We start from the raw sequence: 18,017 nt of genomic DNA on the forward strand, positions 1-18,017 counted from the left end.
TGTAATCAGTATGTCCCACTGTAAAAGCCCTTCCCTTTACCCTTGATAGTAGTTACATCCCTTAAGTAAATCCCACATGATCACACTGTGATCACTGCCACCTGTGTTTTTACCTGCAGATTCCTAATGCATGACAAATCACTGCTGATAATCAGATTAAGAGTATTGCTACCTCTTGTTGTCTCTCTGACATGCTGCCGTAGAAAATAGTGATATAATAAATCCACAAAAGTTTCCAGTCAATATCTGTAAATTTAAAATCTCCAATTATAAGACATTCTGATTTACTGGACCACTCTGTTTCTCTGGGCGCCTCCGTAGCTAGGTGGGCAGGAACAGCAGTGTGTAGCACACGCTCCTTGATTAGACTGGGGTTCAAGCCCGTGACCACCAAATACGGAGGATGCGGAAGGTCAGGGAATGACCACCGCATATCCACGGAGCAATATGGCCTTAGTTGCTAATGCTCCTAAAAACAACAACAACTTTGTTTCTCTAAATAGGTGTTATACTTGTCATTAGGCCTATAACATACTTCTACTCTCATTTTCGTTTTCGTTGTATTTACCCATGTCAACTAGATGCACTGCCTTAGATTTTATGTGCTTCTTAATGTGTCAGTTTTGTGCACATTGTTCTCCCCATATTCAAATTTTGCATCCCTTATGTCTGAGTGACACCATGCCTCCGATATCTCCACATTGTCTGCATTTGATGACTTAATCTACTTCAAATCTATCTACTGTGCTCCTTGCTTTTGTGTACACGTTTATTTAATTCTAACTGTTGACTTTTTTTACATTTTGCTGTACTTTGCTAAATATTGATTTTGGAGACATTATTTAAATAAAGTGTGAATTGTTGCTTCTATGTATTAGAAATGTGCAGCAGAAATGAAATTATTTGAACAATTAATGGATTATTTTCAGCTGTATTCATTAGAACAAATTTAATACAGAAGTTCCTTACAACAGGATTTTACAGTTATGAAGCTGCAGGTGATCTCTAATTCCATTGTAATTCTACTAAACATATACAAATTTTATTTATTGAAGTAGTTAAAATTGTACAGCAATTATCCACTTAACTAATCAAGTGCCAGCATACTCTGCAGTGTGTTGACAGTTGAAAATAAATGTTCAAGCTAAAGTGATAAGAAAAGAAAGATAGTCATAAAAGGTTTGGATGTGAGCCGATTGCAATATGCTATATTCTTATCTTGAACAGTATTAGCACATTTATTGGGAAAACCAAGGTTTAGATGGACTAGATTTTATGGTAGCATGCAGAATAAAGGATTTCATCCCTACAAGAATAATTTTCTTGGCATAATCTGAGAAAACATTAACATCAGAAGATTTAAAACAGTAATTCAGTCAAGGAAAAGAGGAATATAAATCATTGTCATAGACTGTGTAGTTTGATTACTTTTTGGTGAGACAAAGATCAAGCGTGTTGGGTGTGTGGTTAGAATTGTCTGTTATTCTAGTGGGTAAATTAACAAATTGTGTAAGGTCATTAGTAATCACAAAAGCCTCAGCATTCAACCAACTGGGTTTGTAAGGCTAGGATATTAAAGCCAGGTAGAGTTGCAAACATTAAAATTTCCCAGGGAAAATTATCCCACTATTAGGAAACTTAGATTGTAGAAAGTTGAGTTTCAAAGGAAGACAAAGTTCTGAGTAATTCTGAAGTGAAATCATTCATTATCATTCAAGAAATCATTAGGGCAACTGGGATGAGTAGTGGTTGAGGCAACTAATAATTGAAATTCTGTCAGAAAAAGTAAGTGGAGTTTGGCAGATTTTAGGTGGAATGGTTTTTGGTTGTGTACCACAGATGGTTGTTCTGTTTCACTATTCATAATGCATTCAGTAGATAAATAAAAGTTGGGGAGGGGGGGGGGGTACATGTTATATATAAAATCATTTATTGTCATCCAATAAAGTAAAGGCAATATCCTGTACAGCCAAGCTAGAAAGATTTGCGTAAATTAAGTGATAATAATAACATATAAAATAGATAAATGTGTCTTTAAGAAAACACTAAAATAAAAATATATAACAAGCTCAATGAAACTGCAGATGGAACAAGCCTGCAGAAGTTTGATATGAGTGAATCTAAAATAGATTCACTCATATCAAACTTTTGCAGACATGTTATCATGAGACTGGATGCCTCCTTGAAAGTTACCAATAGGTTCGGTCTGCTGGACTATTTAGCAGCCAGCCTGTAAAAACTGTTTTAAAGCTGCATCCTTGATGTATTGTGATGCCCATCATCACCTCAAAAGACATTACTCATATTGCATCATAGAAGGGATGGGGATTACCAGAGCTTTGCTCTGGGACTAAACATGAGTTTTACCACTTCAAGCCTTCAGTAAGAAAAGTGGTGGTATTTCATCTGGTGACACAAAGGATCATTTGTTCCTGTGCTTGATGTGGACATCACCCCAGGACTGCTGCTTAGGTTGTTTCACATTTGGATGGTCACTTAGGTGGTCCAGTATACTGAATATAGTGTGTCAGGCCTTGCACACAGTAGTAGCCCAGGTTAGTAATAGTTCTTTCATTGTGACAGTGTTAAAGGATTTGGTTGTCACATAACAACCAGACTTTGCCAAAATTAGGTGGTCCATGTGATTCACAAGTGGACTTGAAATCAGTCCTAGCTGTCATACCTAGAAGAATGTTTGTGAAAAGCCTCAGGTACTTGTTGGAGGAATGAATGGGCCATAAGGAAGATTGTACTTAAAACAAAAGAAAAAAAAAAGAAGAAATATTCTCATTTCATGCATACGAAGTAGTCGCTTTTTGAGGAGCTTATTTTTTTTTTTATCAGTTTACTAAATATGTAAATCATGAATTATTACCATTTGCTTATACAGTAGAAACAATAAATGTGTTATATTTCAATGTTTAGTAAAATATAAGAATAAATACATAAAGTACATTACAAAAATGTACAAAAATACTGCAACCTGAGGTAAAATTTATTTGTTTATTTTTATAAATCACAAAAGATCAATGAAATATGTGTTGTATTTCAATTTTTATTAAAAACAAGTAAAATACAGTAGCAGACTCTTTATCCAGAAAACCTGGTACCAAAGACTCTCTGGAAGTTTTCTGGATTTCAGGTCAGAAAAATCCGAACACATGAGAAATAAATAATTAAAAACATATATTAAGATTTCCATTATCTAAAAAGTGTTATAAACTATAAATTTTGATGTATGCAAACACTTTCCAATAAGCTGTATAACTTCACATTGCAAAAGTCTGAACATAACTAATTATATCTTTCTTGATTTTGACAGTAGAAGCACACTTCTACTGTCATTTTTTCCCCCAGTTCTTACATCACACAAAACTAGTCCGCATTGCACTCATCGCTCATGTGATCCCCCATCACAGCAAGCAGTTCTTCAACATGCCTAACACTGCCCTCGATATCATTAGCAAATATTCTTTCATCCTTTAATAGAAATAATAGTATTAGAAGTATTTAGAAGAACTTTAGTAGAAGTATTAGTATGAATCCTTAAATTTACATCCATGTTGGCATGTAACTTAAAGTTAGACAGTCAATTTCCTTTTTATTTGACTCGCCCTTGTATATAGTTTATAATGATTAATAGCTTAAATGAAATATATCGAAGGCAATTGCAGGGTTGCATGAAAAGTTTCAGTAGTCCATGTGTTATACATCATTGCTGTATAGTATATGCTAACCTGATTTATAAACCTAGTTGTGATTAATGGTGTATGTGTTCATGGGAATGCTGAACATCCTATACATAATGCTTATTTTTTGTTGTAATTTTTCACTGAATAAATTTGTTATTAGTATCATGATGGATTGCAGAGTTGTACAATGAATTTGGAGTTTCATATAATGATATTTCATTATTATGAAATATGTAAAAGATTATTAGCATTAGATAGGTTAGAATATAATAGCAGCAATAGTAGGTGCTAGCTTTGTTATTTTTTTAAAAATTATTCTTTCTGATGTAGTGGGTAGATGGTGATCCCCCCCTTCTTCCAAGTCATCCACCAGCACCAGCTACTTCACTTCTGTAAACATAGTGAGAAGAATGTCATCAAGATAACATACTAGTTTTGTAAGCAGTTTTTAATCTGTTTTGTGAAAACTATCATTGTATAAATCAAATATATAGTTTCATGGCATATTTATAATTACTGTATTTAAAGTTTGTTAAACACTGTAAAATCATCAAGATTCTGGCATAAATCTGTCCTTTCAATGTAATGAAAGATTTTGGTAATATAGAGTAGATTGTTGCTTTTGTAAAATCAGTGTGTGTGTAATACTTTATCATTTATCAGGAATTTGCTTATGGTTGAAAACTATGTTTCAGAATTTGATAGGCCTGTTAATATTTTAATGTATAATATTTTTATATTTATATGTACAGAAATCTGAATGTTTGTGAAAAGTACTAAATTAAAAAAATGTTAAATGCATTTTGTAAAATACAATATGCTAATTTTTTTAAAAATTTTTTTTGAATATTAGTAAACTTTCTTTTTATATATATATGTGTGTGTGTGGTATGGTATGTATGTTACTGGCATGTATTTACACATATATGCATGCATAGGGCATTATAATTGAAATTTCCAGGGATCTATCTCTCTCACTTATTTTTAGGCTTAGAAAATTTGTTATCCAGATCTTTTCCATCATACTTACACAATTTTTTTTTTTTTTTTTTAATGTTAAAATTGAATTTAATACTGCTGCTTTGATTTTATGATTTATAACTTAAAATTTTGCTTAGTCATCAGCTTTTATTTCAGTGGGAAAGATGTTCACCATTATCCTTCACAGGATGTTCTCATCCCTCCTGTTTGTTTTACAGTATTAGTTAGGCAAAATTTAAAGAAATCACCAGAAAAGTTATAGTAATAGTCATGTAAAAAATGTAAAAATAAGCAAGGTAGATCCTTGGAACTTTAAAGTGTGTGTGTGTGTGTGTGTGTGTGTGTGTGTGTGTGTGTGTGTGTGTGTGTGTGTGTGTGTGTGTGTGTGTAACAAATAGTGGGGGCTTGAAGACTCCAGGCAGTACAGGATAAGATAATACAAATCTAATTAAATGGTGGAGAGACACTAAAATCAAAGACTTTTTTTTTTTTTTAATCTAACAATGTTGAATTTAATAAGACTAATACCAAATGGCAATTAATTGGCACATCCTCTGCCACTCATTTGGAGATGCTAGGGTTCCTTCTGTTGATGACTGGAGAATTTTCTACCATCTTCTTCAGTTGAGGCTTCTTCAATTAGCTGATCTCAGATGGAGGAAATAGGTTCCCCCCCCCATAAGTTATTTTGGGTTTTTCAGTTTGCACAGCATGAATATCAGCCAGTGAACACTCTTCTACAAACAAAAAAGAAAAAAAGAAAAAAAAAAAAAAAACATCTGGATGTGAGTGACAAGCTCCAGTCCTGTTAGATAATAATAATTTGAATAATGCTAATTGATGTAAATTTAGAAATGTATCCACCACTAAACACTAAAATTAGTAAAAATTTCAAAAACATTCCAGTAGTATAATCCATAACTGCTGGATTATTAAAATTGAAAATAATAAAAAATGACGTGAATAGACAAATCAATGGTTGATATGTCCTATCACTTCCGTGGCAGATGTGTTTCTAAATTTGTGTTCAACTAGCATTAGTTTAGCTCCTTTTTTGGACTATCTTTAAATTCTAAATTATTATTAGGTACAAGAAACTAAATAATCTGTATATTAAAATTTCTTTGTTTCAGTAATTGTTCTATGACTTCCTTAGGAGATAGGACTTGCATTGGTTGATTTCTTCCTCTTTTTCATTATTTATTTATTATTATTATTATTTTTGATTTTTATTGGCTTGATAGTTATGATTGTACTTCTGGAAATGTCATTTTGATATTTAGTGATAATTGTGTTTTTAAATTTGTGTCCAATTAGTGGTAATTTAGCTATATTGGGCTTATCTATCTGAAATCTAAATTTAAATTATTCTTAGATTCTGCAAAAAAGTGTGATGTTCATTTTTAGGTCATAGCTCTCACCCGTCATTTTATTTTTATTACTGTTTTTTTTTTTTTTTATTTTATTTTTATGACTCGTATTTTATTTTGCATTAGCGTTTACCTTACTGCCGTGAACTTCTTTTTTTCACTATTTGTTAAGTAAATGCTACGCTTAGACAATGCTGCTTTGTATTTTTCAGTGTTGGTATGTCTGTACTTTTGCTTTTTATTCCTTCATGTTATTTAGATATTTTTTTTGAATAGAATTCTGTCTTGCTATCATTTGGTGATGCAGGGAGAATTCATTCCTTTGAAATTTGAGTTTTTGAATAGATTTTGCAATATTTTAAAATATATCACATTTTCAATTAGAAAAATCTTTAGAATCAAAAATCATGAAGCCCTGTTTGTTATCTAAGATAGCATGTCAGTAAATTGTGTCAGTTATTTAAAAAAAAAAAAATACTGTTTTAATAGAATTTTGGAAGTTAACTACTTTTAAAAATATTTTACTCATTAGTATTCAGAACTAAATGCTACAAGTAAGCTGTTTTAGACATATAAGAAAGTAATATTAAAGATCAAAATTTTTCAGAAATTATAGTACTTCACTAACTTTATAACATATAATGCTTTTTAAATTTCTATTTAGTTATTTCTCACAATCTCTGTAGTTTCATATTTGAAATTTGCATGACTGTAAAAGTTCAGATTGTTTGTGTAAACATTTTTTTTTTAATCTTTGGTTTATATAAATTTTTGTATACAAGAATAAATCCTTACAAAATAAATATTTATAAACAAAATGCTATGTTTAAGGTAGATTAAATTGTAGCTACCTTTACCTGTAACAGCACTCAATGTGTTGCAGTTAAAGTTATAATGGCAAAGTACTTTAGCACTGTTAATTATCTGTGATGTACAGAATTACACTAGTAATGCCAGTAACGCTGTTTCCCCTTCCCAACTTCCTGAAGAATTGGTAATAGATTTATTTACTCTATTTACAAGCAGAAAGTTGTAATCTTGTATCCAGTTAATAAAGAAACAAGCAAAAGGGGGAAAAAAAAAACCCAACCCTAATCATTCTGATCTGTTCCGAGACTTGACAAGGATGCATTTTTCTATAGAATTCGAGTTCTAATTGAGAGATGGAACCAAGCATCTTTGGAAAAAAAAAAAAAAAAAAAAAAAAGTCCTTTTTGTGTTATACAAAAGTAATATAACATTAATAAATAATGAAAACAATACAACAAATGCTAAATATCTGAAGACTGAAGAAATAATGAAATTAGAAATATTTCATACCTTAAATCTTTAATCTTTTGAAACTGAGTTGACTGGACTTGGTTTATTAATTGAGAAATTGGAAGATTTTAGTTGTAAGAAGGTGGGCTATTTACTGAGGAATTGGATGAACTAGATTAGAAATTTTTTAAAGAGCCTTTTCAGCATGTTTCTACTGGCAGTTATTCTATTCAGTCTTCTTAGAATTTAAGAAGACTGAATCTGGCTTCAGTTGAGCTATATCCCTCCTCTTTTATTTATAGAGGACTCTGTAACAGGTTACATCTTTGAAAAGCTTTTTGCACCTGTGAACTTCTCAGCATTAGAATCCTTTTTTTGTTTTTTTTCAGTCAAATGGAAGATGGAATTTTCTGATAAATTTTGATCTCTGATGAAAGATCAAAATTTTTCAGAAATTATAATGCTTCACAAACCTTATAGTGTATAACGCCTTGTATATTTTATTCAAATATTCCTCACAATCTATGGTTTCACAAGCTAGGTTGTCTCATGTTTAAAATCTGGATGATTATAAAATTTCAGTTTTGTAATTTTTTTTTTTTAATCTTTAGTTTATACAAATTTTTGTATACGAGAAGAAATTCTTCCAAAATAAACATTTATAAACAGAATGCTATGTTTAAAATAGATAGATCAGATAGGTTATGAATTTCAGTCAAACACTTGGAAGATCTCACAAGATCTTTTAATGGTACGGTAGTGTGTCGAAAATCCAAACACCAATAATTCAAAACGTCAGTAATCCGAACAAGCCAGCATTTATTATTTTTTTTTTATGCTGGTGTCATAAAATAATTGCAGTAAGCGCCGGTTATTGCAATAACGTTTGCAAATTGAATTTTGATTCTATTAAACAGCAATTGTAATAAGTGAAAATCAGAGGAATATTATTCACAGGCTTTAAAAATGAAAATATAAAGCACAAATTTATACTTTTATTTTACCTTTTCCTACCAAGTAACGAAATTAAATGATACGTGAAAGTCGGAAGAGTATTATCCACAGGTTAGCAAAATAAATTTACGCTTACATACATAGCTTAATTAATATACATACAGTACTAACTAAACATAACACTTTGTAATCTGATATTTCTGTTCAGTGACTTTTTTTTTCTTTTTTTCTTTTTTCTTTTTTTTTTTTTGGGTTGTAAAATCTAAAACAGTAAAAAAAGATAAGCATCAATTAATAACAAAGAACACAGAATGCAGAAATTGCAACTAACACAATACATACAAGTGAGATACGGAGTAAAATGTTTACAAAGTTTAGATATAGGAATGAAAAGATTCTGAACATTTACACGTACTGAAGTTATGATCTTCTTTGTCTTTTTAGCAAGATTTTATGAGGTTGGAAATTCAACCATAACAGAAATTAAAAACGAGGAAAAAACTTTAAAGTTCGCATCGAGACTTAATTCAGATGATGGTGCAAAAAAAGAAAGAAAAAGAAAAAGTATGAGAACAGCTGATGACCCTCCCTCAAAGATGCTGTTTGTTGTGGTTGGGTTCTGGAAGCATTAGCAACTAAGGCCATATTGCTCCATGTATACTGTCTGTAAATTGCATGTCCTTTGGTCAATTTTCTGTTTGTTGGACGAAAAACCATGCTGCCTGAGACTGAATAACTCAACCACATTGTCAAAAAGGCTCATAAAAATTCCTCCCATCACTGACGCAATTTGAACTCGGCTCTTTTACACCCAGGGTGGGGAGAACGGTGATTAGTTTCCAGAACTGTATTTTTGATAAATTCAAAAATCCAAACAAATCAGAAGTCCGAACTACCCCTGGTCCCAATTAATTCAGATAGTTGACGCTGTACTGTAATTAGAAATTGTTTGCCATGTATTATGGTTTTGGTGGATTTTCCCAGAAATTATAATGCTTCACTAACCTTATAGTGTATAATGTCTTCTGTATTTCTATTCAGATATTCCTTACAATTTTTATAGTTTCACACACTAAGTTGTTTCATGTTTGAAATCTGCACGACAAAGCTTTAAGGATAGTTAATTTTATTTGCAATTTTATTCACCCTCTATATTTTATCTTATTTTATTATGCCAATGTCTTTTTTTGCACTTGTTCTGATTTATTGTAGTTCTGAGTGTTAGGGTTGGAGTCTTCATTTGTTGATACTGGATATTTTGAATTGTCTGCTTTCTTTTGAGTGCTGAAAAAATTCATTTAAGTAATTTATAAATTTTAACTTTGGTAATATAGTGAGTATTAGAATACAAGGGTTTCATAATAAGAAAATATTGAGGTAAGCCTCTTCATTCAGTTTAATTATAACATGAAACAAATCAAACCTTATTTTTCTTATATATTTTAAATGAGTTTCTGTGTTTTGACCGTTGCGTCAACATGCATAATACCACTCTAATGTCACATTCACAGTTTGGTCCTTGGCTTGGAGAAGTGAGGTGATCTTAAAAGGAAGAAACACCACTTTGGCATTTAGATTCATATCAGTTAAACCTTGTGCATGTCCAAGTGCAGTGACCAAAATTAACAGTGCTTTAAGTGCCAAATTATTGTCCTTACAATGCCCGTTTTATGCCATCATGGCATTACTGAAAATAAAATAAAAAATAACATTACTAAAATCACTCAAGCCATGATTTGGGTTTGCCTTTCATAAGACAGGCATTAAAATTAAAAATCATTTATCTTCTGGGTTGCCATTGTGCACATGAGATTGCATTTGTCTTATTTTAAAAAATCTAAGTAGGAATCATCTACCTTGTGCACCTCAAGCAGTATTGCAATTAAAAATGAATGATTCTTTCATATACATAATTTTTGTGTATGAAAGAATTTTAAAAATTTTAGATTTTTATTTAATTTTCATTTTCAAATAGTTTTTGTAAAATTTGTTTATGAAAAATCACAGGTGGAAATGATCTTTTATATACATTGGCTTTTCTGCATATATAAATTTATTTACTGATAATGATATAAAACATTTAATATTTATCAAATAGAAGGAAAGATTCATGTGTATATTCAACCTTAGTTTTTATTAAAAATCTCAATTTTGGGCATAATAATTGTCTTCAATTATATTATTTTAAACCCCAACTTTTCCTATCAAAGTCAAATTAAGCCATACTAGTCTTAGTCTCTCAGGGATTTGAGAGGTCTCAAGCTGAGACTCCAGACCTCTCGATTGCTTCTATGTAACTACTAATATTATTATACGAGTTGAGGATTATTTTCTGAAATTTTCACTCTTAGTTTATAAAATTTGTTAAAACTATTATTAATGATTTTCAAAGCACTGATTTGTATCTTTTTCTGTTCTGCAACATGTTTTGACACACTTCATCTTTGATTCCATCAAAATAAAAGAACACAGTCATTTTTAATACTTTTTTTTTAATGCACTTATTATTGTACTCTTTATCTCATTATAGTTTTCAGCCAGTTGAAACAGCACTTCTCATATTATAATTTTTAATATTGGCTGCTGTCTTTTCTCTCACTGCTGTCTTTTGCTCACTGTCAGAATTGTCAAAAAAAAAAAAAAAAAAAAAAATGTTCTTCAGTTATTATCTGTGGTACTAATGTTTACAGTTAAGTGACTCCCTGATCCATGTGAAGGCTGTTATGTGATCAGGAGGGGAGAAAAGGCACTTGACATTGTCGTTATGTGATTTAAAATTTAGTAGGATTTGCAGATGCATTATCTAACAATAACAGTGCCTTAAATTTTTTCATTATATTTCATTTTTCCTTACGAATAGTTTTACTTTTTCTACAAAGTTATCGTGAGGCCGTTCTGAAAAAAATTATGTGATTATCATTTAATTCTAATAAATAAAATACATACATAAAAAAGCACTCCGAATTATAGAGGGTCCAAATTAGTGAATTTTTGCCGCGTGTGCGCATACAACATAGGACTTTTTTTTTTTGCTGGAACATGGTTTTAGAAGCTAACTTGTATAAATAAAAATTTATATATTTAAAATAAGAAATCATACTAAAGAATATAACAAAAATATGTTTTAATTGTGAAATGTTTATAAAAATTTGTGCTTTGTTGTAAGAGAATAAATAAATAATATCAATTACATTTTCTATAAAATATATCTAATTCACAATTGTCGCTCTCAGATATGAAATTCTCTGATCAGTGCAGATATGCTGCCAGAACAGTTTATTGGGTTTGTCAGTGATATACAGAAACTTTGCTAGCAGAGATAAAGAGGTGATTATCCCTTTGTACAAGGCCATGGTTAGGCCATTTCTTGAGTATTGTATACAGGTCTGGAGGCCTCACTTTAGGAAGGATGTAGAACTGCTGGAATGAGTACAGAGAAGGGAAGCCAGATTGGTGAAGGGAACAAAAGGGTGCTCTTACCTAGAAAAATTTCAGTTCTGCAAATTGCAGCTTCTGGAGACTAGGTTCCTGCAGGGTGATCTGATTGAATCCTTGAATGGATGGAGAAAGCTGAAAGTGAATGGCATTCTTCCTCGTGCTGAGACTACACATACAAAGGGGCATAAATTTAAGTTGAGGAAAGAAGGTTGCAGGATAGATCTGTGTAAGTTTGCCTTCAGCCAGTGGAATTTTTGTCTGTAAAAGTCTGTGAACAACTGTGGATTTGTGAATTGCATTATGAATTTAAATTGTTTGTTTGTTATTTGGTTTTTAGGAGCATTAGCAACTAAGGCCATATTGCTCCGGGATATGCGGTGGTCATTCCCTGACCTTTCCGCATCCTCCGTATTTGGTGGTGATGGGCTCGAACCCCGGTCTAATCAAGAAGCATGTGCTACGCACTGTTGCTCCTTCCCACCTGGCTACGGAGCGCCAAATTTAAATTACCTGATTCTATAGCTGCTTGTTGGAACAGGCTTCCATTTGTTGTTGTTGTGGAAGTGGATAGGTTAAATAAATTCAAGGAAGAACTAGACATTTTCTTGGAGGGTTGAAAAGTGTGTAGTGTTTTTTTTTTTTTTGGCTGATGCTATATAAGCTTGCTTTCTTGCATCATTTGCCACTACTACTATTGCAAAAATATTACCTATATTTTTGTAATACAAAAATAGCCTGATATTTGTGCATGTAATGCTATTGTTTAAAAAATATATAATGTCACTACCAGGGAGGATGAGGTATTCAATTCTTGCTGATCTTCACAGCATTCTAAAAACTTTTTTTTTCCCCCCTTTACAAAAAAAAAAGAAAAAGACAAAAATGAAACGAAAGATTTATTTCCATATTAAAGATTTTTTAACTCAAATTGTAAATATGTACAGGTTTAAGCAATATTGTTTATATGCTCTTTGTGGAAAACAATCCCTTATATCCATTGTACACCAGCTTAAATACACTTGTAAGGGATATAAGGGATTTCAGAAGTGTTTTTTGGCATTGAATCATTACTTGAATCTTACCTCTTGATTGCTGTTGTGTCTTAAAAAGAGTGTTTTTAGTGCCAAAACATCTACAGCTATAAAGTGTCAATATTTTGTCTGTCAATTGTTATAAGATGGATGGATGGATGGATGGATGGATGGGTGGGTTTGATATATCCATTTCTTTAAGTAGCCCCACAGGAAAAAGTTGTGCTGAAAGATCAGGTGACATTGGTTATCTTGTTCGTGTTCCTATACTGCACGATAAATCAATCCTAAGATTAATTTATCACAAGACAAACCATAACCAAGTTACATCGTTTGTCTTGTGATGTGACAGCTAGTTCCCATCGTGCTGAAACTAATAATTAACTTTGATTCTCTTCAACATCTGGGAAAAAGAAATTATTTGATATTTTGTTGCACATTAGCATTAGTAGAGGCACACGATGCAAGAAAGCAAGCTTGTGCAGCATCAGCCAAAAAAACGCTCTGATTTCACCCCTCCATTCGTTCCAAATAGCTGTCCAGCTCACCCTTGAATTTATTTGGACTATCAACTTCCACAACGAAAGATGGAAATCTGTTCCACCAATCAACTACCCTCGGGCTAAAGGCAAACTTCCACACATTTATCCTACAACTGTCTTTCCTCAATTTCAATATATGCCCTCTCAGGTGATTATTCTGAGCAAGAGGAAGAATCCCATCAGCACTGAGCATGCTCAAACCATTCAAGGCTTTGTACACCTCTATCAGATCACCTCGCCGGTGCCTAGTCTCCAGACGCTGTAATCTGCAAAATTTAAACCTTTCTTCTTAAGAGTAACCCTTTGTTTCATTCACTAATCTTGTTGCCCTTCTCTGTACTCGTTCCAACAGCTCTACATCCTTCTTAAAATGAGGCCTCCAGACTTGTATACAGTACTCAAGGTGTGGCCTGACCATCGCCTTATACAAGGGGATAAACACCTTATCCCTGCTACAAAAATTCCTGTGTATCATTGACAAGACACCATGAGCTACTCTTGCAGACCGTCTGCACTGCTCAGAGAACTTCATATCTGCCTGCACAGTTACCCCCAGGTCCCTTTCATTCTCTACCACTGTCAGTGTAGTACCACAGAGTTGATACGTTGCTCTGGGGTTGCTGTTTCCCATGTGTAGTACTTTACATTTGTCAATGTTAAACTTCATTTGCCACCTCTCAGCCCATCTGCTCAACTTTTCTAGATCCTGTTGCAGCAGCATACGGTCATTAGTGTCATTAACTGCACAATAAATCAACTCTGCCAACCTTTGTATCGTCTGCAAACTTGACATTAAGCCTGATACACCATCATCAATATCATTTAATCAAATACAGAAAACAATGAACCCAACACTGAACCCTGAGGGACTCCAATAATAACATTAGTCCTCAAAGAGCTGTGTCCATTGATTACCACTCAACCGTCCCTTTATCCATAGCAGCAATTTGCCTCCAATGCCTCACTGCTCCAATTTGTGCAGCAGTCTTCTGTGTGCAACAGTATCAAAAGCTTTTCTAAGATCCAAATATATGATATCACAGTTATTCCCTGCATCCAGTTGCTTTGTGACCACATCATAGTATCCAATCAAATTGGTCAGACAAGACTTCCCTTTAACAAACTCATGCTGTGTCCGAGCTGTAACTGAAGTCTTGTCTAGATGATCCTGCAGTGCTTCTTTAACCAGTGCCTGCATTAATTTCCCTGGAACAGAAGTTAAACTAACAGGTCTATAATTACTTGTGTTGCCCCTTGATCCTCCTTTGTGAATTGGGTGACGTTTGCACATCTCCAGTCCATGGGTACCTCCCCTGATTACAAGGAAGCTCTCATAATTATGGCTAAGGGTTTGCTTACTTCCTTTGCTGCCTTTAATATAACTGGATAGATCCCATCCACCCCAGGTGCCTTTCTTATGTTTATCTTCAACAATTACTCCTCCACTTTGCTCTCAGTTATTACAAAATCATTTAGCTCACTGCCAGAGTTTAGTTCACCTCTGGCATTCCCCTCCCTGATTAACTCCTCATGTGTGAATGTAGATGCAAAATACTCATTTAGTTTGTTAGCCACCTGAGCAGGATCATCAGGCCAGATGTTGACTGTATAGGATTGGTTTTGTGTTCAAATCCATATGATTTTTAGTCTGTGGAACCTTTGTTCATGGGAACTTTGTCTGGAGAAGCAAAATGTAATGACCCAAACTTTCCTAGTCTTTTTTCCAAAATTGCAGCTTTTAACTTTGACATAATATTCCCCTGTTATTGTGCTTCTGTTTGCAAGGTAAACAATTAACAACAATCCATTTGTATCCCAGAAAATTAAAGGCACTGCTGTGTGCATTCTAATTTGGATTTAGAATCTAAGACAAGCCCCAAGTTTCATCATGATTCACCAGACAAGATAAAAATCTATTTGGATTAGCAAGGATTAATTTTAAATTTCTTTTGATGACTTCACCCTCTGATGTTTTTCATGAACAGAAAGGTTTCTGGGAACTCATCTTGCTGTTTGGACATTCCCCAAAGGGTCATGTATTATTATTAAAATTCTTCCATGGGAAATGTTACATTTTCTAGTTCACACTTTAATTCTTGAGTTTTATGAAAGTTTTTCTTCAGCGATGGATATTGCTTCAGTAGTCAACTTCTTTTCTTCAGTAGTCAACTTCTTCAGTAGTCATTTTCAACTGATTCCCATCCTCCTTTGAACTCTGACCATCTTACAGTAATAGTATAATTGGGTGATACTTTTCCAAACACTAGTCATTCTTTCGTGGATTTCTTTAGCATTTCTTCCCCTTTGGTGAAAAATTTAATTATTGAATGATGCTTAATTTGCTAGATATTCATTCTTTTCTGCCTTCAAAAAAAAAATTTTAGAGACTGTGTATGAGAACAACATGCAATTTTTTTCCATGTTATTTTATAAAACATTAAGCCATTGAAATTATAATTTATCCATACCTTGTTCTTAGGACTTTTTTGACCACCCTCATAATTTTTTTTTTATTATTTGTTTAATTAGTTTGTTATTTCTCTTAAATGTTCCAAGAACCCATTTTCAAGATTATAAATGATGCTAGAACTAGGGGACATAAATTCAAGTTACGGGGGGGAAATGTTTAGATTGGACTGCAGGAAGTTTTATTTTAGCCAGCGAGTTATAAATTACTGGAATAAGTTTCCTTCATGGGTGGTAGAGGCCGACAGTTTGGGGAAATTCAAAGATCATCTGGATAGTACTTTCGGGTAAGGGAAGCACATAGAATGATAGGTTTAATTTCCTTTTTATTTATTTATTTTTTTATTTTTTTATTTATGAATTATTATTATTTAGTTATTTATTTTATTATTATTTTTTTTTTTTTTGTTGTTTTAATCATTGCTTTGTTCGCTTTTTTTTTTTTTTTTTTTTGTGGCTGGTGCAGCATAAGCCATAGGCTTTCTTGCACCATGCGGCCGTTACTAATACTAACCAGTAGTGTAGCCAAGATTTTTGTCAACAGGTGCATTTGCAAAAAAAAAGTTCCAATTGCCTGATGCCCTGATTCTAAAAAGTGCCACAATACCAAATTTCTATGCCACTGCTAAGAACATTAAGAGAAATAACGAAAATAAGCTTTAAAATAAGTGATTAGAAAAACGTGAAAATTCTTCCTTCCATGCAAATATGCTTGTAATTATTTTTGTAAGAAATTTCCTTTGTGAATAAATAAGCCCTCCAGTTTCAGTGAATAAAACTACTGAATGTTTTTATACCTTAAGTCGCAGTTTTTATACCTTAAGTCGAATTATATATATTTATACAGGGTGTCTCAAAAATATTGGTACAAGCGTTTAGGGGAGGTAGGTAACATCTAAAGTAATGTGAATCGCATAGGAACCCGGAAACGTCACGGGAAAGTAGTAGCAGAGGCACAAGAAGCAGAAATAACAGAAGACAATAATTAGTGGCAAACATTTATTTGACATAATATTAACAATGGAGTACGAGATGGATGCATTTCATGATGTTACAACAGATGCTCGAAGGTTCCACCATGAGACGCGATGCATGCGTGACACCAACGCAGCATGGATTGGTGGACACGGTCAAACACACCTGGAGTTTCTTTGGCAGTAGCAGCAGCACAGACGAGTCTCGCCACGAGATCCATTTCCGTCTCCATAGGCGATTCATACACGATAGATTTGAGGGCCCCCACAGAAAGAAATCAAGGCTCGACAAATCAGGTGAGCGTGGGGGCCAGACGACGGGTCCACCACGGCCAATCCGGTGCCCAAAACGCCTGTTCAAATGGTCACGAACACACCTTCCATAATGGGTAGGCGCCCGGTCATGTTGAAACCAAATGTTGCATTTCACATTTGCTGGAACATTGTCAAATAACCCTGGTAGAACTTGTTCAAGAAAGATCCGATATTTAGCGGAGTTCGTGCGGGATGGTAACAGGTATGGGCCAACTAAGCAGTCACCGACCATACCTGCCCACACATTTATTGCGAAGCGATGTTGTGCCGCATGTAGCAGAGGGTCCACACCATGTGGACCCTCTGCTAATCCATACACTAGGTGCATGTCTGCCAGCTCACAGTTCGTATATCGATGCATGCTCTTCGTGCGGCGCCTACTGCGTGAATGAGTAAACCAGAAATTTTCCCCCTCGTGAACTGATGAACAGCGCCATGTACCGACTTACGGTGATGTTTCCGGTTATGGGTTCCTATTCAATTCACATTCCTTTAGCTGTTAACTACTTCCCCTAAAAGTTTCTACCAATATTTTTGAGACACCCTGTATAATCTGTAAATATTGCATTAAATGAGGCATATGACGCAAGAAAGCAAGCTTGTACAGCATCGGGGGAAAAAAAAACATTTCACCCATCCATTCACTCCAAAAGTTTGTTCACTTCTTCCTTGAATTTATAATATAATAAAAATAATAAAATCAAATGAAGAATGATTACGGCATATGATGAATAAAATAATATGAAAACGACTTTTTTTTCTGAAGCTGACAAGCTTTTCATCTTGATCACAGGATAGAAGTAACAAAGTGTGTGTACTGGAAATTTGAAATATATATGGAGATTATTTATCTTGGTGCATGCATATAAATGACCATGAATCAGGAATAGGATATGGACGACAAACAATAGAATTTTTGTGTAATTTAATTTCCAGTGTCTATGATTAATAATTTTATGTAGTTTTGTTGAATACTAAGTATTTTTGCTTCGTT

At 33.4% G+C, this 18,017-nt stretch overlaps 1 protein-coding gene across 1 annotated transcript in view; it reads left to right on the forward strand.

Annotated features, from left to right (window-relative positions):
• Mau2 (Mau2 sister chromatid cohesion factor) overlaps positions 1–4,118 on the forward strand; it is a 289,027-nt gene extending 284,909 nt beyond the window's left edge. Inside the window, exon 18 of the mRNA XM_090380613.1 lies at positions 4,023–4,118. Within this exon, the coding sequence (XP_090236739.1) occupies positions 4,023–4,088 (66 nt within the window). The 3' untranslated portion in view covers positions 4,089–4,118. The remainder of the gene's footprint in view (positions 1–4,022) is intronic.
• The last annotated feature ends 13,899 nt before the right edge of the window (positions 4,119–18,017 follow it).

This window comes from Mastigoproctus giganteus, chromosome 9 (assembly GCF_048544385.1).
Source record: "Mastigoproctus giganteus isolate SK-2022 chromosome 9, ASM4854438v1, whole genome shotgun sequence".
NCBI classification, from domain to species: domain Eukaryota; kingdom Metazoa; phylum Arthropoda; class Arachnida; order Uropygi; family Thelyphonidae; genus Mastigoproctus; species Mastigoproctus giganteus.